Source organism: Gymnoscopelus braueri (genome assembly GCF_963280865.1).
Source record: "Gymnoscopelus braueri genome assembly, chromosome: 15".
NCBI lineage: Eukaryota > Metazoa > Chordata > Actinopteri > Myctophiformes > Myctophidae > Gymnoscopelus > Gymnoscopelus braueri.
The window spans coordinates 21,571,231-21,598,653 of record NC_137620.1 but is presented as its reverse complement, the minus strand read 5'-3'; the positions used below and the strand labels follow the sequence as shown (position 1 = coordinate 21,598,653).

At 43.7% G+C, this 27,423-nt stretch overlaps 1 protein-coding gene across 1 annotated transcript in view; it reads right to left on the bottom strand.

The window, feature by feature from the left end:
- LOC308102440 (pyruvate carboxylase, mitochondrial-like) overlaps window positions 1–27,423 on the bottom strand; it is a 445,486-nt gene that overhangs the window by 96,381 nt on the left and 321,682 nt on the right. The window contains exon 13 of the mRNA XM_080452156.1: window positions 2,571–2,715. Within this exon, the coding sequence (XP_080308282.1) occupies window positions 2,571–2,715 (145 nt within the window). The remainder of the gene's footprint in view (window positions 1–2,570; window positions 2,716–27,423) is intronic.

Genomic DNA, 27,423 nt, shown 5'->3' with positions numbered 1-27,423 from the left:
TCATGTGTGAAAACCGCAGTAGACAAACAATAATTATGGAAATCATTTCAATACATTAAAACCAAATTCATTATCACAAGTGCCTGATCCCCCGCATTTGTAGAAAGTTGACAGTCTACAGAATTGTTTTCATCAGGCAGGGTATTTCTCCTTGACAGTAAATGCCCGATCAATAAAATAATCATATTTAAACTGGGGACCCCCCCACCCTGACAAGCACTTGCAATTAGGAGGAGTTGAGGCATTACATTTAGTTTGACTCAGTTACACAGATAAATATTGTGAAAATAGCCGATCTACAAGCTCACAACGCCTCGTGTTGCGAGACGTTGTGAGCTTGTAGATCAGCTATTTTCAAATGTTTTGCTCTTTCTTATATTATTGACAATTTGGCCAATGTTTGACTACCGGTAGTTTGTTTTCCATTATTTTTTCCATTTCATATATACAGTATTTCTTTTTTTTTTCTTTTTTTGGTATTAAATCGTCACTTTACTTACGTCATCTGGGGACCCCCCAAAATCATGTGGGGGTCCCGACCCACAACCATAAGCATAACCATAGGCAGTGAGTCTCAACTTTGTTTTATTTACAAGGACCCCCAGTTTCATATGCATTATTCAACTTCAACTTCAACTTATTGGCACATCACATGACAAAAAAAGAAATACAATGAGGCAGAAATTCTTCTTGTGCAAGTAGAGAAACATTTACAGCAGATATAAATAGCAGCAGATATAAAATCAGTCTTGCGAGACTTACAGTAGCACTTAACTTCAGCAGCAGATATCAAACATTTACATGTTTACTGCACATAGGTAAGTGATAGTGCCAATGCAGCAGCAGTGGAGTGTCATCACAGTAATGCTGTGTATACATAAAGTGATAATGCCTGTGTGATGGCCTGTCAAAACGGACCCGATGATAGAGCTCAGCGCTGATGGTTACCAGGCGGAAATCTGCTCCGTAGTCTGGTGGAACGGCTTTGTATGAATGTGTGTGATTTGAGATCGGGAGGACACCCTCTTTCTTTGGTGTTTCGCATTGGTTATAATGTCTATCCCTAAACCTAATCCTAACCTTAACCTAAGTCCCCCCTATGCCTCACCCTAAACGTAACCTCACAGAAACTATGCCTAAACCTAACCTCAAAACCATGTCCACTTGGGCAAAACCACAAAGAAATAGACATTCCCATTTGAGGTCCTCAGCGATTTGTATGCCAAGGAACTTGAAGTCACAGTCCCTCTTCTCCCTCTTCTACTACAATGCTGTTGATGTAGAGAACCTGCAGTGCATAATCAGTTCCTTGGACTTGTTTACATTGAGAGTGAGGTTGTTTTCCTAACACCATTGTGTCATTAGGCCACAGACCCCAGACAATTTCTTTTTTTTCTTCTTCTTTCTTACATACCAATTTACTCATGTGACCGAAATTACTAAATTTTTACTATTAAAAATGTATTTAATATATACTATTAATGTTGGACCCTGGCACAGACATTTGTCCATTCTGTTAAAACGAGGGATGCTAATTCTAAATTTGCATCCCTATTGTGTACCAATAAAGCACCCGCATATTCATGAGCTGGAAATGAAGACGCATAAACAACACAGGCTGCTCCTAAATAAAACCCCCGCTGTGATATTAGCTGTGAGCTATCTATAATCTATTATTCATTCAATACCATGTGCGTTCCACTGTAGTTCTGAATGTGCTGCAGAGTTAACGACCATGTATTCACTGTGCCATAATACTGTATGTTGTTGATAACAACTGTGTATTCACTGTGCCGTGAATGTGCTGAAAACAGCATGGGTTGTGTCTGTGTATTGTGCAGGTTGTTACATGTGCAATATTTATATATTATATATATTGTTGCCGTCAGGCAGAAAACTCTTATCTCAATTTTCTAACTTTTTGTGTTTTTTTCGTAAATCAAGTATCAAAAGTAGCAGATCTACAACCTCGAAACGCAGTGTGAAGCAACGCGTTTTGAGCTTGTAGATCTGCTACTTTTGATACTTTTTTGAATTAGATTTTTTTTAAATCCTGAAAAGTAACAGTTTTGGACATATGAGGTTTCCACCCGACAGAGACGATATACCATATACTGTATATACACACACGCATTTTTATTAGGCCTGTCCCCGACTAAGGATTTCTATAGTCGAATCTGATTGGCCAATATCAATGTCTGATTGCCTATAGTCGACTAATGCAAACTAATGAATAGATTATTATAACATTTTTTGGCATGATTCGACTGAGATTGGCAATCTCACAGTCGAATAATTAAAAATAAATAAATACTTTTTTTTTTTTAATGTATAATTCGACTAAGAGATTGGCAGTCAACTCAGACACCCCTCGACTGATTAGTCGACTATTCGAATAATCAAGGTCAGGCCTAATGTTTATACATACATCTTTCTCTGTGTGGGGATTACACAAACACAAGTAGTGCAACTGACTTTACCCTGTATGGTGCTGTAATCTCTCCGTGTGTGAGTGTGCGTGTGTGTGTGTGTGTGTGTGTGTGTGTGTGTGTGTGTGTGTGAACACTGACCCAGGTAGTGCAGGAGTTTCTGGGCTCGGTTCTGCGTGGGCTTGAGGTTGAAGAGGTCCGGGTTCTCGTCTATGAACTGGGTGTCCACCGTGGAGTGGAGGAACTGGTGGTTGGACAGGACATTCTGGAGGAAGGGGATGTTGGTCTGGAGAGAGAGAATCAGAATCAGCTTTATTGTCACATCACAGGTTTAGAGAAGTAAAAAGGTTTTGTTATTTCCATAGAAAAAAGAAAGGGAAGAAGAAGGGGGAGGGCAAAGGGGAAGAGAGATCAATCAAAGAAAACAAACCAATCTACATATTTACACAAAGTACCTGAGATAAGATAAAGGTGTGATAGAATCAATCATCACTCTAATCAACTCAAAGCAAGACTCTCTTGACCTTTGATGTTTGGGATAAACAGCATGCTAAAAACAACTTGAGAACACTTCACAACGTAACGGGCACGCACGTTCACACGCCAGAGGCCATCAAACTAAAGGAAAGCACACGCGTACAAGCAATCGAGGAGACTTAACGAATTATGGCGTGGCATCGGTCACACGCCCACTCAAGCTCCCAACGCCAACAATAATGAACACTTTCACACGGTGCATCACATTGACGACAACAAACAAACAGAGACAGGGAGAGAGAGAGCGAGAGAGATAAAGACAGACAGACAATCAGCCAACAGTTGAAGTTAATTAAAAGTTTCCGGTTGTTTTGCTGTTGTGCGTTTTGTTCCGTCTGCGTGAGAAAATGAACGACTGCGCCAATAAAGGTGTCGGAATTGAGAAAAACACTGACAGGTTAAAGACAGACACAACATAGTGGAAATTACAATGTTTTTTATTTTGCAGTTTTGCAGCGAGATAAGTTCTCTCATGCCTTTAAAGCTCCCCGAACTAAAGAGGGAGCGGGAGGTTCATGTAAAAATAGACGATGTAAGAGACATAGAGACAGATGAAGGGAAAAGGAGGGACAGAGGACCGCATATATACCATCTTCAGATGTGTTCGTCACCATTTCACCCGAGGGAGGGGAAGGAGAGAGAGAGAGGGAGGGATAGGGGAGAGAGAGAGAGAGAGCGACAGAGACAGAGATGTGACGAGATGTTGAGAGATACCAGAGAGAGGAAACGGAACGAGGCGGGAGAGGGTGAAAGTAGCGCAGAGTCTCTAACAAAGTTTGCCAAAAAGTTTCATATTAGGGGAGTCTGGGGAGTTTGACTTTGAATATGATACAATATGTCTGCTTCATAAGCTTCATTAAAGCAAAACCAGCCAGTCGAAACAGAGTGTCTAAGCAGCACATCTATTTGCCTGTCCTCACAGGCAAGCACACACACACAAATACGCCCACACACAAACACACATATACGCACACACACACACAGGGACACAAACTCAGACGCACAGAAGCTCCTTGGGGAGCCTCTTTGTATTGGGTATAAAACAACTCTGAGTTCAGGAATGGGAACTCTCACTGGAGTCTACAAATAGATCTTAATCATGCACACACACACAAAATGAGATTGAACTCCATCGAGGACCAAGCGATGAAACTATATCAAAACCTACATTAGGTCAATGGACACACACAAGTGCACACATGTGCAAAACCGTGCGCACGCACGCACACACACACACACACACACACACACACACACACACACACACACACACACACACACACACACACACACACACACACACACACACACACACACACACACACACACACACACACACACACACACACACACACACACACACACACACACGTTTACAACCACAGCCATCATTTTTAAATTACAACTCAACCATTTTCTGACACTTTCACCCTGACCTGGTAATAAGAGTTGCACCAGGATCAGTCAACATGCAGGGCGTTACATGGAAACACAGGTCTTAGGGACCCACGAGGGAGGGGAGGGGGCACCGAAAGGCCAAACGTATTTATTTCTGGCATTTAGATGACTTATGAATGACTTATTATGGAAACAATAACGCAATTGCCCTTAAGATTCCAACCTTTGTGACCTACAGCACCTGTTTGCAACCATTGCCCTGGGGAAACAACATAAACTGTCAGTGCAACAGCTGCTAGTTAACTAACTAGCTAGCCTGCAACATCATTTATTTTGTATTCGTGTATTGTAATACAATCACTATTGTTTTAAATTCTCTAGTGGTTGTTAACAGCTGAAAGGTTGATGACCTGGGTTTGCACATGTCTCCTAGCAACACTAGATTGTTGAAACCGTCTATAGGAGCAGAACAGGAAAAGAAGGCTGAATGGCAGACAGATGAGCAGAAGAGAGAACAGACGCACTGAAATTATTTGGAATAAAGTATAGAGTGCAACGCAGAGATGGGAGGGTGAGGAAAACAGGGAGAGATTGAGGGAAGAGATTGACAACGAGTGGCAATAGGGGGGGGAGAAAGACGGGGTCGTTGTCGGTCGAAAGAGGATGTGGTTTTACGCAACACACACACACACACACACACACACACACACACACACACACACACACACACACACACACACAGAAGAGAACTGGAGTGGTAAACACAAGAACATAGACTGGAGAGCTAAGAGCAGACGAGAAGACAGTACGAGAGGAGAGAGCGGGAAATAACAGTTTCAGAAACCAGTCACATCTGGTCACCACGGGGCACCATGTTGAATCTATCAAGTACAACATATTTACGCAAGAAAATGGTGAAAGAACAGCAATTTGAACCCAATTTCAAGATAATCCCTCTCATCACACACACACGCACAATTTCATGTTCAAAGTGTGCCAACGTGTCTGTTCCACGCCGGCTTCTTACCGTCTTGTAAAGTGCATGACATATCAGAGAGATTCTCATTAAGGCGTTACATGGCATTATGGCGTACTCTAATACTTTTCTAAAGGTTAATACACAGGTTAATGCACAGGGCCGAGGCCGCTGTAAGGAGATAGTGGAGATCTCTCCTCCAGTAATTGTATAGTCCTCAACAGGCCCTCCGCTCTGACTCCAGGTCAGCCCAACTTAAGTGTTCGGCACACAGGCACCGCTGATTGAGGTCAGTCTCGCCAAAACTTGGGCCTACTTACATGCGTATATAGCTGCTGTAATCGCACAACAGAGGAACAGACACATTTGTCATGATTGCGGAGCCCCGTGACTGTGGTGCCGCTCCAGTTTCATAGTTGCGAACGCGGGAGGAGGCGCGGCGAAGCCGCGCCTCCGACCAAGTGGAGCTTACTATGTAACCCTGCTCGGGTTGTGTCTCTCTCTCTCTGTCTCTCTGTGTGCACTGCCTGTGTGCAGCTCCTCTGAGATAAGTAAATGTCCAATTTAGACGTACCATACATCAAATGAAAGGTCTTTGAAAACTGAACACACCTGTCAAGGTTGCGTTTAAGCCCGCCCCTTCCCCCGGAAGCCACGCCCCGGAGAAGGCTCCTAAAAACTCCCCATTGAAACCCCATGTTAAATGAAAAGTGCCCGAATCGCTCCCAAACTTTTTCTACCTCCCCTAAGTGGGGGTCTACGAACAAATACATCGGGCTCGAATTTTGCCTCCGCCCCCCGGAAGTGGGTGAAACAGGCACTTCAAACACTTTGTTGAATTGTTCAAAAACATTCCAAGTTTTTTTTTTGTGAATTTGTATTTTTCTAAGATGCTCCTTTTAACGCAGATTTAAAAAAAAAAAAAAAATGACAATCAGCACAGGTCCTCCTCTGGTTTAGAAGCACTGTAACTAGTGCTTAGCTACAGCTCCCACGCCTCTGCAGATGCATGCAAAACACATGCACGCACACACACACACCAAATACTATGCAAATCTCTCTCTCTCTCTCTCACACACACACACACACACACACACACACACACACACACACACACACACACACACACACACACACACACACACACACACACACACACACACACACACACACACACACACACACACACACACACACACACACACACACACACACACAATTAGCCCCCAAGTCAAACACACAAATGTGCACCATTGAATATATTTGCTGTAATGAAGTAAAAATGTGTTCAAGACATGCAAAACCAGAATTCGTCAGACGCACGCACGCACACGCGAGCACGCATACAGACACACACACACACACACACACACACTGTCGCACATAACACAACAACAACATTAAGACAACACGCATCTGAATAAAAGGAATAGACTGTATTAGAGTGATCCCTGTAATCATCTCTCTTCACGCAGACTTCACTCTGTGTTGTTGCGGCGTTGCCCTTAAACGCTGTTTAAGCGCCATTATGACCCTTAAATGAGGGTCATAATGCACAAGGTTCCTGGCTTCCTTCCAGACACAGACACATGCAACGGAACTAAACACTAACTCCATGGGTTTTGGGGACACTCCGACGCTAAACGGGAAGAGGTTGAAGCTGAGGTTACATCCTTACAGGTTACATCTTCTAAAATTGGAAACCGTGAAACACAAACACCACCGAAAGGCGATTCAGTACTGTGATCCGGTATTCAGAGCCAGTGATGCCCTTGAGAACTGCTGACTTTGTCATTGTTAGACATGCTAGGCATGTGAATGAAACGGCATGAAGCCATTAAAGAGGCCCATTCACTTTCAATGCTACTTCATTAACTAGTAGTGGTGCTACTGGGCTGCAAACATTGTAAGCGTCTGCCTTTATTATTACATCAATTATAATCGTGTATCAAAATGGAAAGATAGGAATGTATGTATTCCTTATGAGACTGGTGCACTGATCTTATCATTGATTTAAAAAAAAATAATCATAGCATTATAATCACTTGGAAACACACAGTATTAAATATCATTTTGAAATCAAGTCCATGTCTACTGTAACTTCCTACCAATAACAGGGAATCCCCTTGTCCCCTCTACTTTAGCTAGAGGTTTAACAGTAACACACTGGAAAGATGTGTGTATCCTGACTATTGGAGACACGATTGTTGATACATTTTGACTCCTTCAATGCTCTTCGGGTCCAACAACTTCTTCAGATACTATAGCAGATCAGGGATTATGTTTAGAAAAAGAAAGAAAAAAAATCCACTCTAGAGATAGAACCAGCGAAGTTTGATGGATTCTCTAAGCTGGGAGGTAGGGAAGGACATCTGTTATCTACTCTATAACTTGTTATTATTCAGAACCTCGCTCGCTGTGCAGGGTATTAAGACAAGCTGGGAACAAGAGCTGGATACGGAGATAAATGGGGATCCCTGGGATAAGGCTCTACAGAACATACACAAATGTTCCAACTGTAGGCAATGTCTTGTTCAATTTAAGATTATCCACAGACTTCACACTATGCCAAAGTTACACGAAATCTTTACCAGATGTATCCCCATTATGTGACAAGTGCAATACTGAAACAGCCGCTCTTCTCCACAGTTATGTTCTGGGTCCATTTTGGATCAAATATATTGCTTACAGTAATGGATCCTGAGTAACTGGTGCTTCGAGTATCTGATTAGTATGCTCTGCTTAATAAAGGTCAACAACAACTAAAGCTGCCTTGTGCTCTTATTGAAGCAAATACTTATTTTAGTGTTTTAGAAAATGGCAGTGGTACCTTCTGACAAGGCCTGAAGAATTAAGTTAAGAGATAATAGGACCTGGATAGAATACAGTTCTTGCTAGTAAACAAAGTGAAAGACTTGAAGAGGATTTGACATCCCCTTCTTCATCAATATTGATTAGTTCTCTTTTGTGTTCTTGTTTTGTTATTTTTTATGTTTGTTCCATAACTTTAAAATGAGGACAAATCTGTAACACTGAATGCATTTTAATAAATAAAATGCATAAAGAAAAAAGAAGATAACGCCGTTAGTGACTGATAGCCCTGATGCAACATTGGTGGTGTGGGAGAAACAATTGCTCACATAGTTAATTCCTGTATAATAGAGTTAGAAATTAATGTTTGCAGGTAGCAAGATATAAGGCCTGGGTTTCACCAAAGATACTGGAAGGGTAACCACCGCTAAGGCAGAAGAATGGTGAGGCAGGGTATTGTTTAGACAGTATGCACACAAATAGGAACAAGATTGATAACTCTCAGAGATATCATAGGATTTGTCTTGTCAATCTTTTGGCATGTTTCTTTGGCCCAAGTGTTATTCACAAAATACTAGAATTTTAACCACCAACAGTTTATACTCAAAAGCACCAAGCAGACGTTTTAATTCGGCATGGCGTTCAAACAGTGATGTGCCCAGGTGTGCACACAAATGTTCAGACACGCAAGTATGCTCACACACAATCTCTCTGTCTCTCTGAGACAAACGGCTCGTCTCTCTTGTCTCACACAACCCGGCACTCCCGGGTGATTAGAAGTTGAATAGGGGAGCTGTCAGGTCGTCCGTCTTTCTCCCCTGCCTCCGTCTCTCCATCCGTCACGCCTTAACCACTGCTCCGCACACATAAAACGACATCAACGCTCGCACACAAACAGGAGATGCACACATGTCTAGAACCAAAGTACACACACAAGATCCCACTCATTACACACACTTCTTGACAAGACATACCAAGATACACACACACACACACACACACACACACACACACACACACACACACACACACACACACACACACACACACACACACACACACACACACACACACACACACACACACACACACACACACACACACACACACACACGTGGAAAAAGTACTCACATTTTTGCAATGCAGAAACACTAGTAAAAGTCCGGAATTCAAAATTGACTTGAGTAAAGGTACAAAAGTATTGGTATCAAAATGCACTTAAAGTACCAAAAGTAGAGAGTATACTCATTATGCGGAATGTCGCATTTCACAAGTTTTCAAATGTATAAAAATCATTTGAAAGCTCACAATGATGCGACACATTGTGAGCTTGTATATCGGCTATTTTAAATGGACAAATGTGTTTTGTAATAATAACCAGAATCCACACACACACACACACACACACACATGAGCAAACAAGAGCAAACAAGAGTGGTCTCGTGGGTAAATACTTAACTTTAGACTCTGTGGGATATCGATACAAATAGACAGACAGTCACGCATGCATGCACGCACGCACGCACGCACGCATGCACACACACACACACACACACACCCCCCCCCACCCAATTTCAAGGCTGATCAAATCTGCAAACATATTTCTGACACGGGTAACAATGACAAGGTAATTATCAATCATATCTTCAACAACTGCACATAAAGAAGCATTTAGGTGTACACATACCCCCACACACACACACACACACACACACACAGACACAGACACACACACGGAATGTGTGCATCGTGGAAGTGGACTGGCTTGTGTTTGGCTGTTAATGACTTTCCCCAAATTGATTGCCTTTCTGCCTCATTGTGCGTGGAATGTTATTTGTGGGTCTGGGTGTGTGTGTGTGTGTGTGTGTGTGTGTGTGTGTGTGTCTCTATCTGTATGTCTGTCAGTGTGGATCCTTGAGCTTGTCTAAGTGCGTATGTATGTATGCGCGTGCGCGCGTGCGTGCGTGCGTGCGTGCGTGCGTGCGTGCGTGCGTGCGTGCGTGTCAGATATGAATATGATTAAGAAGGAGCATGTCAAGGCAACAGAGCTGAAAGCCGCTGAAAGCACATTCTGAATGTTGGATCCGACACGTAAACAACCGTGACTTTCATCTCACCTCTACACCTTTCCTTTTCCCCTCCTTTCCTATCTCCTCAACACTTCCTTCATTCCATGTTCCCTCTTTATTTATTGTGCCCCCCCCCTCTCTCCCCTCTTGAATAACCATTTTATCGTAACATTTGTTCTTCCAGTTATCATTTTTATTTACTAAATTTTTTATCCCGCGATTTTTGTAACCCATTTTTTTCACCCGGTGCCAATTTCCTAAGTGATCCTGGGCGCTACACCAGCCCTACACCAGCACTACACCAGTCCCCCACAGTAGGGAGGCCAGGGCCGAGCTCATGCTTCCTTCAGGCATGAGAGCCAACTGACCTTCTTGTCACCTGACAGGGGGGAGTTTCCCTGGTTGGACGTAGCGCGTGGAAGGAACACGTTATTCCAACCAGTTCCCTTCCCCTCCATCAGGCGCCCCGGCTGTCATGGGGGAGGCGGTATAGCGACCAGGATTACTACATGTTTTTGTGAGGGTATTAACTACCCTAGGAGACACGGGGAGAACATGCAAACTCCACACAGAGTAGGCCCTTTCGCCAACCCCACCTAGGGTATGGGCGCTGATGACGCGGAGGAGAAGACACGCCCCCAGCGCCCACAGCGTCCCCGGCGGGAATCGAACCCAGGACCTTCTAGCTGTGAGGCGACAGCGCTACCGACTGCGCCACCGTGCCTCCCCAGTTATCATTTTTAATTGTTTTTTACATGCAGAGACACTTGTTTCCCCCAGATGGAATAAGCCATTAAGACCTGAGGCCGATTCTACAAATGCCTTCTAAATCAGTAGTTCTCACACTTTCAAGATTTTTCGAAAATGTTAAAAAAAATAGCAGCGTGGCACAAAGTGACTCACTGTGAGCTTGTATGTCTGCTATCTTTTAATAGCCAACGCAAAAATCAAAAAACAACACGAATGCTTTCCCGGTTTTAATGGGATAAACATTGCCTGGTTTAGTGATCAATCTCTACAGGTCTGTTTAATCTATCCGTCCTTCCAAATTCAATTCAAATGATTATTGCCTTAAGGCATTTGTTTGTTAAAGCCAAATATCTGCCATTACAGTCTCTGCAATCTATCTCATCCTCTTCCATCTTACTTCTGTTTTCATGGCATGAACTCTGGCATGTATTCATATCTCGGAGCTCTGTGTGCAGCCAGTTCATGGTGACATCTGGTCTGAAGTCAGTGCCGGCCATCTGCTGCTGGTTTCTCTCAAAAAAATTAATAAACAAAATTTCAAATTTCAACTTCCAACTCATGCGCGTGCGACGGCGACAACCATAGGGAGTGCTGTGCTGATTTCTGGTACGCGCGTGCGTGTGCATGTGTGCATGTGTGTGTGTGTGAGATCCAAAGTGATGTAGTGTTAAACAAGCATGAATAATATTAAGGACTTGATATACTTTGTTGCACTGAAAATAACCTACTGTAACTACAAGCTCACAACGCGGCACCGCGTTGCGAGCTATTTTATCAGCTATTTCCGGTGAGCGACTACCTGTATGATAAGTATAAATCCAGCTTTAGCATCCACCTGTCAATGCAACAAAGTTTCCAGTGGAGTCCAGGAGAGGCATGACAGACAGCGCTATTGAGTTCACCTCAATCCACTTCAGTCCAGGAGAAATGTGGAAGGAGGGGGAGGGAGGCGGGTCAAAGACAGATTTTCAAGCCACGGTGCAAATTATTCATGGACTGTGCCAGAGAGGGTAAGACTTGGTATTTGGCAGACAATCCTAATGTTTGTACATCCACTGCATTTCCGTGGCAGTGCTATAAAACCACGCTGCCTTTGACAAACCCACCGGAGGATATCACAAAATCTCATTTTAAATGCAACCCCCAGCGATATAAACACTGACCTGGCTTAGGCGGACCGTTTTTCACCACCCACACACCTGGAACAAAAAAAAACTAAATGGACCCATTGTTGCCATCGAGGCGTTTACAGAACATCATTTTTAATCTTACTGTATCTGACTTGAATTGCTTTGAACAAAATGCTGCCTTTTGTTTTTTTTTGCGGCTCTGCAGCAGAGAAAATTATGGGTCTCCCTGAGTGTGTTCCCAAGGTTTAAATAAAGATCGATAGACCCTGTACTTCTCTTTAAACTACTGTGACTGAACGGGAATTGTTTTTTTTTTGTTGCTCTACCCTGAGGTCCAAACTGAATTAGGCAAAAGAGCTTTCATGTTATTTTGTTCCCTCTTCATGGAATTCAGAAGGATTTCCAAGTTTAAGCACCGCCGTGCTCTGCTGGCGAGTTTAAACCGATTATGAGGGATCTTCAGGCAGACTCGGTGAGGGGCTGTCAGTGCTTTGTTTGGCAGACATTTAGACAGCCCTGTTGAGCTCTACTTATTGGATGTCTGCCAGCTGGAGCACATATTTATTTAAACTTTGCTTTTAATTCATTTTTTTTATATAATATAATTGTATTTCATGTCTGTACAGTGGCTGTCTGCACATTTAACCATATAAACCCTAGCGTCCCCCATTCTCAGCATGTTATAATAGAACCAACATTCTTAAAAGGATCCCTGGCTAATACGCCTTATATGCCTTAATACATTGTAATTGCCCTCTATAACTAAAAATGTTAATTAAAAACACCTTAAATATTCAATTTATTTTAGAAATAGTTAATCTTTCACTCAATAGGGACAACTCCCGTCGCAAGTTGATGATGCAATTTGTCCATGTGTGGTCCAGCCCTATGGAATGTACAGTATGGAATGCATGTGCTAATAACAAGTATTTAAAATATTGCTTTGATGCTCATATTAACCTTAGGAAGTATTACGTTTTTTTATTTTGAATATAATCATATTTCAACTGGGGACCCCTAACCCTGAAAAGCACTTGGAATGTAGGAGTTGGGGCATTAAATTTAGTTTGACTCGGTTCCACAGATAAATATTGTGAAAATAGCAGGGCGTTATGATTTTTTTGGCCTTCTTCCATTATATTATATTATTTGACAATTTGGCTAAAGTTTGGCAAGTTTTTATAGAATAGTTTGTATATTACTTTTGATAGTAATGGTCTTTTTATTTTTCTAACTTATTTTTATTTTGTATTAAAAAGGTCTTAAAATTCCTTAAATTGTCACGTCACTGTCATCTGGGGACCCCCCCCCAATCATGTCACACTCACAAATCATGTCACCCACAGGTTGAGAAACACTGGGGGTTAGCTTTATTTATCAGTTTTAACACAGATGAGTACGAGGGAACACAAAATGCATGCTTTGTTTATTACATGAAGCAATGCTCCTCATCAACTTTAAAACATGTTCTGTCAATATTTCAGCATCTTCCCTGACAAAACTAGAAGCCACTACATACCTCTCTTGTGAAAGGTGATTTGAAACAGCATACTGTAAACTGCCAGGGTCTCTGGATTGATTCGATTTTTTACAGTTTGCAGATCATATTTGTAATTCAGTACCTCGCCGTGGGGCCAGTACTCAATAACATATTTCTGCTCGTACACCCGTCTCCCTCGTAAACAAGAATGGGAACTTTTTTGGTCGAGTCTGAGCGTGACCCGGTTATAAATGTGTGGTTCTCCACCGCTGTCCTCAGGACACAGGGCATGCCTACTGCTGCTTTTCATCCTGGCCTTCTAAAATCAGGGGCATGATTAAATATATGGAGAAGAGGGTGAATGTAATTAACTACCTAAGAGCAAAATGGCTGCCGAGTGAACGTGGTCAATTGACATGCAAATCTGAACACCGCTCCACTGAAAATGAAATGAATGAGACTAAACTTTATGAACACAGTGAGAATACCCCCGGGTGATTTTCTACAGCGACACAAGTCACATTTTCTGGCTCAGAATTGTCAGCACTGCAATAAAATAGAGCACATTTGGATGTAAATGCTCAAACATTTTATGGGCCAACAAATCCAATCTTCGATTTATCATCGTTGGAACGGCTTTGGACATTTTGTCGATGCCATCGCTCATTAAAACTTTAGTGTTCTGTCTTTTAGCTTTGGAACACATTTTCTCATGTGCGTGGTTATTTATTCATCTGTCAACGATCATAAGAATAGCCTATGTCAATTCTGTTTTTAGCGGGTGCAGCCTTCAAGTCCCCTCTGAAATATGCTTTGCAGCACCTTTCATCAATGTGCCATGAATTTTAAGACATTGTAGTGACTTGGCGATCTGTTTGCCATGAACAAACTCATGGGTTGCTGAAACAGCTAAAAGGTAAGGTCTCTAAACCTTCCACCCACCCAGAAAAAAACAGTGAAACCCATATGGACCCATTTTTACATTTTCAGAGATAATTAGCACTCTGGATGTTACTGTGAAGGTTCATTAAAAAACACATTGGTGCAATCAGAGTCTCTGAAGACACAGCAGCCTCGTAGCAAGGTTGACAGATGTCGTTTAAAGAAGACAGATTGGCAAAGTCAGCACCGCCATGTTTCAGATCACTTTATCACAATAACACAATTTGAACATGTCCTGACACGCTCGGATGCGTTTCGCCCTAAGGTGAGACAGACAAATAATTCATTTCCACGGATCAGCTGTTATTTCAAGATGTACAGTATGCCCACAAATTCACAATACGTACAGTATGACTTTCCTGTATAATTGGCGGTAGGCAGCACAACAATCACATTCAGTAATGGAGGTGTTGCCACGAAAGTCAATTAACATTTAATAATCAGTGGCTGCATCATATTTGCATTTTGTGGATGATTATGAGATACTCTTTTAATGAGGCAAATCTACATTAATCTCAAGGCATACGATTGTGTTTTTCCCATCCTGTGTGTTGGTGTAGCAGTAGCATTGCTGTCACAGATACTAAACACCATGCTGTTAAAAGTATTCTGGAGAGCAGCACAAATCAGCTGATGTGAAAACAAGACTGCACTAGACCAAAACACTATACTACTGGCTATCATGAAATAAGTAGCTCTAAATCAAATAAAGAAATAAATACAAATAGGCACTGCATTTCTTCATAGAATCGTGTTAGAACTCAAATGGTGAAAAAAGGTCGGCAATCGTATTTGTCATAAAGCTAGTGACTTAAGTTGTATTGCTATATAACGGTGATGGATCAGGCCAGCAGTTTGTATAACCTTACCCTTTAACTGGCTGTTTGCATCAGTAGTAGGTGGCCAGTGACTTTGGCCAGTTTCACTTTCAAAACCTTTGCATCGTGCATGTCACACAAACAGAATGCGGTGCGTTTTGTTGATATAACAAGTTTGTTCATATAGAGTCCTATCCACAAATCCACCATTTAACTTCCACAATCCACATTATCAAAACCATTGGTGTTGTGTGCTGGATTCGAACCGACAACATCTCGGGTCACACGCTCCATGCAGGAGGTGTGGAAGGAAAATGGCCACGGGCCACCTACTGTATGAGCATTCAGACCGTCTTACACACTGGCATTGCATTCCTTTAACCTCATATGACCTCATATGAAGTCACACGGTATACTGCCATACTGTACAGTTCAGGTAAAGTACTGTATGAAATCAGCAGCACTTGGCCTGTATAGATCGATATACTTCCGACTTCTGTACTGAGAATACTCTAAGAACTGCCAGTGGCGAAACGAGAGTATTGAACATCCATACTTCTGAGCATTCAAGTCAAGTGAAATTGAGCCATACTGACAGAATAGTGCTGACTTGGCGACCAGGAAGGCTCCTATAAAATCCCTAAAAAAAGAAACGTATAGCTGTACAGTATGTAATCCCAGAGCTGTGTGAACTCTGAGCAAGAACTAAGAATGACCTTGCATCCCCAATTTTCTGAGCACAGAATATGAGTCATGTCTTCTTCTACAATCATTTATATATCCCCTCCAGTGATGGAATAAGTACTCAAATGTTTTACTTAAGTAAAAGTATCAATACCCTATTGTAGAAATAGTTACAAGTGCAAGTTCGGTATTCAAGATTTACTTGAGTAAAAGTACAAAAGTATTGGCATATACTTAAAGTACCAAAAGTTGAAGCATTTCAAATTCTTTCAAATCCTTTGAAAATAGTAGATCTACAAGCTCACAACGTTGTGAGCTTGTAGATCGGCTATTTTCAAAAAGTGTTTTTGTGGAGTATAAGTACAATATTCTCCTCTGAGAAGTAGTGGAGTAGATGTAAAATTGTTGAAAATACTTCAAAATTGTACTTGAGTACAGTACTTGAGTAAATGTACTTAGTTACTTTCCACCACTGATCACTTCCATAGACTTATGTCTTATGCGTTTACAGATTCAATTTGAAACCTCCCGGACAGCTTACTGACTTATCGAGGCCGTCCGATAGTTTCAAACCTTTCTAACCTATTTATGAGTTAAAATCTGGATGGTTCCAACTGCATCCATCCACAACAGCCAGTGAGAGGTGACTCTACAAGGAGACAGAAGTGAAGGCGAGCTGTGCCTGTGCTGGACAGCTGAGATGGAGGAGTTCAAGTTCCAATTCTTTATTTGTCACATAGGAACAACCCATCCAGTAGTAAAACTGCATGCAGTGAAATGTTGTGCACTAAGCTTACCTCAATAGTATGGAGTCAAAGAAATAAGGCCAGATATACAGTAAATGTATGTGGATATAGTATCATAATTGTACTGACACAATGGTTTACATAATGCATTTGTTTACATCTAATCAATATGATGTCGTTTGTGAGGCACCATGTTCTAATCTCGTAGTGTTGAGTAATGGTTGCGATTAGAGACACTTGCAACCAAAATGGAGCAGTAAAATGTGTTTGGATTTATAGCATGAGTCTGGCCTGATTCACACATTTCCATTTGGTGTTCTCCGTTTCCCAAGTCTAAAAGGTCATCTCTGCTGCTTTGAAATGTATTGTGACGTCTGTGCAGTCTGTGTGTGCGTGTGCGTGTGTGTGTGTGCAAGTCCATTTCGCTGCTGTCCGTGGTGCTGAAATGACTGTCTGACAGCAGCAGTTTACACAGTTACTGGCTGGATGAGTCATTGACACATAACCATACCCACACACATAGACATATAGTGTACTGTGCACTGTGTCTGAATGAACACACACACACACACGCGCACACACACACGCACACGCACACACACACACACACACACACACACACACAGTGTATGAATGAAAGCGCACGCATACAGTACAGCTATGTAAAGTGCTTGTCCGTCATCGAGGAGTGTGTGTTCGGGGGGAGGGGGGAGGGAATCAGCCAGGCAGGGAGGGTAATCTTTGTCGTCACTTTAGCGACTCCTACAGGCTGAGGCATTACTAAATTGGGAAGAAAAAGACAAAAAAACAAAAAATGGCTACACCTAAAAACAAAATGTTTACAGTGTGCATTTGCATTATGGCCGCTTGCCATTAGAAATGCCTGGCATGCGGCCCGGATCGCTGGCCTGGCGGTCCGGGCACCTAGGCTGCAATGCCTGACAGCGTGTCGCGGGTTGCGGGTTCGAATCCCGATCCCGACGACCTTTGCTGCATGTCACTCCCCATCTCTCTCTACCCCATTTCCTGTCAGTCTACTATACTATCAATAAAGGCAGAAAAAGCTAAAAAATAAAAATAAAAAATGTCTGGCAAGCACATCCCAGGGGAGGGGAGGGGGGAGGGGGTAGCCAGTCCATTCGCTTTTAGTATTTTCACCAGCGACTTCAGAGAGAAGGAAAGAAAGCAGATTAGGTGTCTGTCTGGGAGGTTTGCATTTGGAAGGTGAAAGCGACGGTGGCAGGAGTTGGGTGCAGATTTTTATGTTTGTTTTATTTATCATCATGATTCTGTGTTGCATCGCAATAAAGCCTCTGGTGGGAGTTGGGTAAATCTGGTAGTGTGTGTGCGTGTGCGTGTGCGTGTGTGTGTGTGTATGTGTGTGTGTGTGTCTGGGGGGGGTCATAACCTCTAACCCAACATTAAGTGTACACCGCATTTGTTAGATCTTTTCTTACACAACGATTCACAATTTGTCAGCGGTTGAAGCTAAATGAGAGGACGTGCTGCTCGTGGCTGCTGAAACACTCTGCTAGCAACAACATGGAAGTCAATTAGAGTCTGTATTACTAATACAAACAAAGTGGCATACGAAATGCCTCCGAGAGGTCAATTACTGTGGTGGAGGTTGGTGGTCATGTGTGCACACGACGGGCGAGCAGAGTCCGTTAGCCCAGTGGTTCTCAAACTTGTTCGTGCAAAGGACCCCCGAATTGATATATATTTGGCCGCGGACCCCCATATGAAAATATTTTGTGCCAGGGACCCCCAGAAAAGAAGATTTGTGTTAAAACAAATCTAATTTATGCAAAATGTTCCAATACTTTCACGATTCTTTAAATGTATTCCAAAATAGCAGATGTACAAGCTTGTACACGTACAGTATATCTGCTATTTTTGATCACCCAAGGGGACCCCACTTTGAGAACCATTGCGTTTGAGCCTATTCTGAAAGTATATTCAAGGCACACATCAGTGGTCAAGAGTGTGAACCTTTGTTAGTGTTGTTGTTTCGGCTTATGGATGTCTCTCATTATGTCTAAATTGAGACAAATAGAGGCGATCCGCCCTTCCATCTAAAACGTAACCCCAAACATTGCAGTCCTGAGTGTACGTGTGTGTGTGGGTGGGTGGGTGTGCGCTTGTGTTGGTCTGTGGGAGGGGGATACATCATGTACAGTACGTACATTATGTCATTATGTTGGATTTGATTTGTGTGTCATTATGGTGTGTATTCAGTGGCTCTAGATGTGTTGACTATGACTTCTCACGTGTCACACATGTACATGTGTGTGCGTGTGCGTGTGTGTGTGTGTGTGTGTGTGTGTGTGTGTGTCTCTCTCTCTCTCCAGGGGGCTTAAACGTTATTTCTGTGAAATGCTGTTCTGAGTGCGGTTATGTTTTTTTTATGTGTGTATGTGTACCCCAGGTGTATGTGTACGTTTGTGTGTGTGTGCGTTTGTGTAGGTGTGTGTGTGATGTTTGCGTACCCATGCGCCAACTGCTATCTGGATGTGTCTTTGTGTGAAACTGATTCAGTGCCGACTATTTTTAGCCACCGTGTGTCACAGCATACAAATCATTTATCCTCTGACACACACACACACACACACACACACACACACACACACACACACACACACACACACACACACACACACACACACACACACACACACACACACACACACACACACACACACACACACACACACACACACACACACACACACACACAGTGTGTCCTCCCCTAACACCAAAGCAAGCAACCCAGAGACAAAAACCCGAATGAAACAAGAGATAAAGACAGATTGCTGTGTGCTTTAAAGCTGCAATGCGTAAGATGTATGTCCTGCCCAGGACTGGAACCCCAGGTCTCCTGAGTGGGAGGAGACCACATTTCTGCTGCTTAGTCGAGACACAATCCCCACTTGGTGAAGAAGGGAGGGAGGGAGGTTGCACATGAATGAGCTCCAAGCTGCACTACTTGTCAACAAGCAGGTGTCCTACCCGGCAACACCAGGGTCTACATGTCTCAAAGGAAGAGTAGGGAGACCTCTTCCAAACCACTGCAGATGTACTAGTTATATTGTATTTAACATAAATACACACTGTACGCACACATACAGATTGGTTTGAATAACTCTGTATGATTGCAGGTTTAATGAGAAAAATGTTGATCAAACACTACTAGAAATACTGCATCATGTGTTGTGTGTATGCCTCTGCCATGTCTGTCTAGACTTTTGATATACTGTATGTAGTGAAGACTTAAAGACATTTGTAAAAGGTATTAAAGGGATAGTTCACCCCCAAAAAGATTTTTTTCTATCGATTAGTCACCCCATGGAGACTTGAATTCATGGATATTTCTTTAGTTTTTGTCGCATTCCTAAGCCAGTAATTTTATGACCGGCAGCAATTCCGGCAGAGTCTCCTTCTACCGGAACCGCTGCCTACCGTCGCTGGTCATCAAATGATTGGCTATATATAAATATCCATGAATTCTCCATGGGGTGACTAATTGATAGAAAAAAATTGGGTGAACTATCCCTTTAAGTGTATTATTTGGCAATTGTTTTTGTTCTCACAATTATATTGGCAGGTATGATTTCAGTAAATAATTTCCAGTGAGCAACACTCATGTTTATTTTGTATAATTCATTTTAGCTTTTTACCCCTTTTCTCCCCAATTTAGTCGTTGCGCCAATTGGTTCCTCCCCACGCACACATTAGCGTGTTGTTATTGCTGTAGTATCCTACTGACTCCCCTGCCAGTGAGGAGCCCCTACCGGGAGGACGTAGAGCCTTCGTTCTATTCCTCCCTCCCCAAACACTGACAGGTGTCGCCCCCAGGAGTACTTGCAGTGACATGTATCACCCTCCCCGCCCGGCTTCCCTCCCCTGAACACGGGCCAATTGTGTTTGTACTGTATAGACTCTCTCGACAAAGTCGGAATGCGCCAGGGGAGCGCTCTGTGGATTCGTCTATAGAGCCCATAGGGACGCCTGTAGGGTTGGTTTAATTGGTTAATGTATAACCCATGAACTATTGCTATGAAGCAAAGCGAAGCAGAGTGTTGAACAAAAGACTGTGGCTGCCATGAGAGTTAAAGATACTGCCAAGAGTGACAACCATCGGGTAGGAGTCAGGGACGTGAAGAGTCAGGCGACACCCACCCACACACCCACCCACCCACACACACAGAGTACTGATTAATCCCATATAATAACATTACATGCACATTTGGCTGAGACAGTATCGTGACACAACGAAACATTTGATCTGTGTCACAGAAAAAACTCCCCCACATCCTTGTAAAACTAGTTGTGAGGTAGAGATGCACGTATTGCAGTTATATCCAGGGACACCTCCCCCCGTTAATCCGCGGATCAGGCAGGCAGGGACAAAAACATGATCGTTCTAATTAACAGCGGATGGGTTGCGGGTGAGTGATTCTGTGAAGTCCAATTTGTGCTCTTTTTTTTTGGCTCGTCTGCTGTCATAAGGCACCTACCAACAGGAGATTACGCTCATTAACACACAGTGCTGCATTTAAGCACACGAGGCACAGCTGCATAACTTCATTGATTATTTAAATCTCCGTTCCAAGGCAGGGTCGGTCAGTGTCTAATGCTAATTAATGTTCAGTGTTCTTCAACACATCCAAATGGTCAGCTGCTGGCCGCACTGTCCCGCACACCCACCCGCACACACACACACACACACACACACACACACACGTTCAATGAGTGAACTCTGTCACAGTTTAAAACTCACTCACTCTCTCAGGTAACTAACTAAGGTAGTTGTACCGTACACACCAGTGTTTCTTAAAGATAAAATACTTCCAGGTGTGGAGATCATTTATATCTAGATTGGGGTCATTTCCCCCTCTTTCATCCACAACCCAGCACAAGACATTCACATTTTCCCCCATGAGATTTGCCAGGTGTGTCCACTACATAATGGAGCAAAAACATACATTTCCATTTCATTTTGGCTTCTTACATTACTGCATTCCATACTATGATTAATAAGTTACGTGGGTGCGGGTCTATAAATAATTTGTTTGGATGGATTGCAGTATCATTATTTTTTCCACCAGTAAAAATACATTGAGACAGAGTCCCTTTTACAATATGTATATGTACATGCGGATTTGGATGACATCAGAGCCGACACACACATCTCTAATGTGAGGACGACATTCATTCCCTAACCTCAACCATCAACTTCACATGCCCAACCTTAGCTCTGCTGTTGTATAGACTGCAATCATCGTGTCGGAATAATCGCTACGGCAAACAAAAAGCATCCATACAATATAGGGTACTGACAAAGGTTCTGGTTGTGAATATCCCTTGGCTCATCTCTTCTTTTGAACGGGTTAGTTTTTTTTTCTCCCAGGTGCAGTATCTTGTTTTTGTTAGGTATCATGTACCGTAGGTTGCTTTTGTTAGGTACTGTACTGCATCTTGGTACAATATGCCTGCCTGCTCACCGGGAGACATCCATCCATGTTTAAAAGATTCTTCCCTCAGTAGGCACCCTGCGGAGCGGTCTTTTAGAACAACTCCCTGCCCTCCCTCACCACCGGTACGCTACACACATGCGGTGTACAGAGACACACACACACACACACACACACACACACACACACACACACACACACACACACACACACACACATACACACTGTCACGATCACAACCTTTGTCAGTACCCTATATTGTATGGATGCTTTGTGTTTGCCGTAGCGATTATTCCGACAGGATGATTGCAGTCTATACAACAGCAGACCCACGTAACAGTCCACTGACGATACCTTTCAAACATGTGGTTTGTGCATTTCTTTAGCGTTAGCATTGCGAGTAAAAACACTAGTGACAGTTTTTTTTTAATCCAACCACATTGACATTATTTTGTCTTTGGCCTGACCCCCAGGCACAATGAGAGAACATACAAAAACAATTCCACATAGAGCAGGTGGCCATAGACAGTCACCGCTGGAAGAAAGCCAAAAGGAGGATTCAGTCCAACCCAGCAGTGCTTGGAAAGAGGACTTTAAAACAGATGATGAAATAGTCCAGTGGTTCTCTAGTTTTATTTAGCAGGTCAACTGCACTGGGCAAAAAAAAAAGAAAGATCCATCTCAAACGTGTTATGCATCATCATCACCAAATGCATTTTTTATTGTCCATGCATGAGGAAACCTCTGCTTCACCTAGACAGGGCTAAAAGGTGACCCATTTTTCACGGTTACAAGAATAGGACCCACCACAAAGAGAAACAGTTTACACGTCAAAGCTGACCCCTGTGTGTAAGATTAGATAACAACTGAATTTCATTGGGCAGGAAGTAAATGTGCTGTGTATCCTAGTGCATCATGAATGATATTGTCTTGGTATTAAGTTATTGACTCATGTCTAAGTGTAATTACCCCCCACTCTATATCAATCGGATCACCCTCTCAAACGAAGGATTATTACTGTCAGGGCACTGAGGTTCTAACCCTTTACACTCTAGGAATAAGAGATTATTCTATTGTTGCATTTACAGGAAGTTGTGCTGGATAAGCACGTCAGAGAAATGGCTAAAAATGGAAAATGTACTAGACAAAACAGTATGGATTAAACTTTAGTGGTCACGTATTTGTGGATCGAGCCAAACTGAAGACGAGTGTGAAATCAAAGTGCCTTCCCGTTCGAGCACCATCAATAAACACGAGTGTCAAACCCAGGGTAATGAATAGAGAAGAAAGATGACCTAAATCACTTTGTTCAGCTTTGCGGTCTGTTGACAAAACATCAGTTGAGCTCCTTTAATTCTGAAATAGATGAGATGAAATGAACCGGGGCCTCTTAACACCCTCCAAACACAAACGCTCCTTGTTCGCAGATAATGCATCACTAATGCGAATAATATCTCGATTCATGGGCACCGGGTAATAACATCATGGATTCCAATCTAGCTCCTATAGCATGTGCTGTATCTGAGAAACAATACAAGCTTTTGTGTGTTGTGGTTTTATGTCATGTAAACCAAAACATCTCTAGTTCCTGTGGACAATAAAGTTGTATTGTACCGTTGTGTCATATCATATCATATTATATCATATACCCCTCTGGTTAATTCTGTCCTGACAGATGACAGACAGTGGGACGTCAAAAGATCACGGATCATGGACAGTGGTAGACAGCGTTTGCAACCATATCTATATATACTGTATACTGAGCGATCATGGAGGCTAAAGCTCATAGGGGAACACAGTAGGAGGATAAATAAGACCGTAACCACTTGAACCCTATTTTCCTATTCTGGGCATGTCATAATAATAGGTGAACATTCTGCAAAAATCGGCAAACATTCGGCGGACAGAGCGGAGATGTACGCGTCACGTTGTGAGATTGCGATTTTCGCAGAAGATATTTGGTGTAGAGGGGTAAAAAAAAGGAGGGGACCATCTACGGACCATCTACGGACCCCTGGGGGACCCCGGTCAATAAACTATATAGGGTTTAAGTAGTTACAGCCCTCTGTGATGGACATCATGACCCCTGGGCTGGCTGGCTGGGTGAATAAAACACACTGAGCCATGGCTGTGGGTTGTAAAAGAGAACACACTAACCCCCTGGCCGGCTGGGTGAAGGAATACACTGACCCACGCTGGGTTGTTAAAAATAACAAACTGACTCCTGGGCCTGGCTGACTGGATGAAGAACACACACACTGACCACGGCTGGGGATGGTAAAGACAAAAAAGCCTGACCCTGGGGTCAGGCGAACACTGAACTGTGCTTGGAGTTGTAAAGGAGAACGGTTACAGCGGCGCACACTGAATAAACTACTGTTCAGTCATCTCCGGGACAAATTACAGAGACATGGAGGGTAAAGCTCGGGGGTCAGACAGCAAAGAAATGCAAGGTTGAAGGAGTGGCCTACAGAGGGAAGTGGTAACAAGGGGAGATGGAAGAGAGGAGTATACCGGGTGAGGTGGAGAATGATAGAGCGGAATGAAAGAAGGAAGAGGCTAGTGTTATGCCAAGGAGGGGTGAGAGGGTTCAGATGAGGGGATGTGTGTACTACATGTTGAGTGTGTGCATTGTTGGAGCCATTTGATTCCAAATATCTCACACATTACGGTATATGTTTTGGCAACAGGGGGCAGGCAGGCACGCTCTCTCTCTCTCTCTCTCTCTCTTTTTCTCTCTCTCTGTATCTCTCTCTCTCTCAGAAGGGTTCCATTAAATGACCATTTCCAGCAGCGATCAGCCCGATGGGAGGAAATCAAGCACTCGACCACCATTTGAAGTCTCGCCGGCTATTTTGTTCCTATCATGATCCCCGCTCCATCCAGCCCCTCCACCCTCACACGCATCTCACTTAATGCCCCTAGAGATCCCCCCGACCCCGACCCCCCCCAACACCTCCCACCCTCTCCCTTCCTCCTCCTCCTCTGTCTCTCTCCGTCTCAGTCTGAGGCGGACGCTCTCCCTCTCGCATAAGGAATTCACTCGGTCGCCCCTTGCTCCGCTCGCCCGAGGAAGTGTGGGAGGAGGCAAGGAAAACAGACATAGATTGGCGGATGAATGAATAGAGAGAGAGAGAGAGAGAGAGAGAGAGAGAGAGAGAGAGAGAGAGAGAGAGAGAGAGAGAGATAGAGAAACTTGAGTGATTTGAGGGACTTAAAAAGATCAGAAAGGATTGTGGCTGAGAAGAATAAAACGCCCTGGTAAAAAGAGGGATATCAACAAACATCCACGCCGGCTGGTATTCTTTCTGCTGTTATTCTCTCTCTTTTTCTTTTTTATTTCTGTTGTTATCTTCACTTTCTTCCCTCCGTTCCCGTGGCATCTCGTCACTCATTCAGTACCTGTCCTGTACCATGGGATTAGCATGACTTAAAATTCAATCAGCCTGCAGTCCGACTGGGAGAGAGACAGAGAGAGAGACAGAGAGATACAGAGAGAGAGAGAGAGAGCGAGAGACAGAGAGAGAGAGTGCTGCAGCTGCCGAGACCGAGCGAGGGGGCGACCGAAGTGTAGAGACCAGAGAGAGAGAGAGAGAGAGAGAGAGAGAGAGAGAGAGAGAGAGAGAGAGAGAGAGAGAGAGAGAGAGAGAGAGAGAGGGATGCGTGTTTTTCTCTGCGAAGCCTCCGGACGCAGCGAGAGAGAGACGGGGGGAGAGAGAGAGAGCGAGAGAGAGAGAGAGATGTGACGGTCTGGGAGTCGCAGCACGGGAACGATCCGGGAAACGCTCCGGAAAAAACGAGGTTAGTTGTTCCACCTTTTTCATCTGCCGAAGGGCAAAAGTAAAACAGGACAGAATAAAGAAGGGATGGACAGAAGGTGGGTGGGTGGTGACGGTGGGACTGAAAGAACGCTTGAAATAATGCGCCGAAAGAGCATCGCGGTTTCAAAGTGGAAACAGACAGCGCAGACGAGCCGACAGAGAGAGAAAACAGGGCTTTTTAAGCAGAAAAACAGAGCAGCATCAGGGAATTTATTGAGGCACGGACCTTCAACGTTACATAGAGCAGCCTCACACACACACACACACACACACACACACACACACTGGAAGACACAGATAAGGGTGGGGATGGGGGGTGGGAGGGGGGGGGGGGGGGGGGGCGGTTAGAGCAGCCTTGGCACCCGTTAATGAGATTGTCTTTTCCGGAGGTGTCAGCTGGCAGAGTTTGAGTGGCAGGCCAGCGAGATGGGAGGGCGTCGACTTGAAATAAATAAATACTGCCTGACATTCATGGCACTGATCAATAGCTCTGTTGTTTTATCACGGACCGGCTCGTGTGTGTGTGTGTGTGTGTGTGTGTGTGCGTGTGTGTGTTACTGCATGACGGGGTTTGGAAACAAAGATCGAATACCATTGCGACGGGATGAATATTGCAGCAGGACCTACCGTGTGTGTGTGCATGTGAGAGAGATAGAGATAGAGATAGAGAGAGAGAGAGATAGGGAGAGAGAGAGAGAGAGAGAGAGAGAGTTTTCATGTGTGTTCCTGCGTGCATGCATGCGTGTACAGACATCCAAAGCCCATGTCGCCTGCTGAGAGGCATAAAGAGCTATTGATTCACTTTGACAGGCAGGTGTGTGTGTGTGTGTGTGTGTGTGTGTGTGTGTGTGTGTGTGTGTGTGTGTGTGTGTGTGTGTGTGTGTGTGTGTGAGTGTGTTGGGGGGGGGGGGGGGGGGGTGCTGGGTGTTTAAGAGGCCATGTGCGACAGAATGACGGAAAGACAGAGAGATTTTGACAATGGAGTGACAGGAGGTCAGAGAGGACAGAAGTGATAATGGACTCAATCCAATATCTGACCATGTTTGTGGACACTCTCTCTATGGGCATGCCACCCCTCCCCCCACGACAGACACACACACACACACACACACACACACAGACAGACACACACACAGACACAGACACAGACACAGACACACACACACACACACACACACACACACACACAGTTCATCCGGTTGACAGTTCTAATTCCCCCTTGTGTGCAGGTTCCTAACCAGCTCTCCATCCCTTGCCTCAACATCCCGTTAGCCTCCACCCCCCCCCCCCCCCTCGCTGAAGCACCCTCCAAAAATAACCCCCCTGCCCGCTGGGGAGAGCGAGGGATGAGAGCGCGG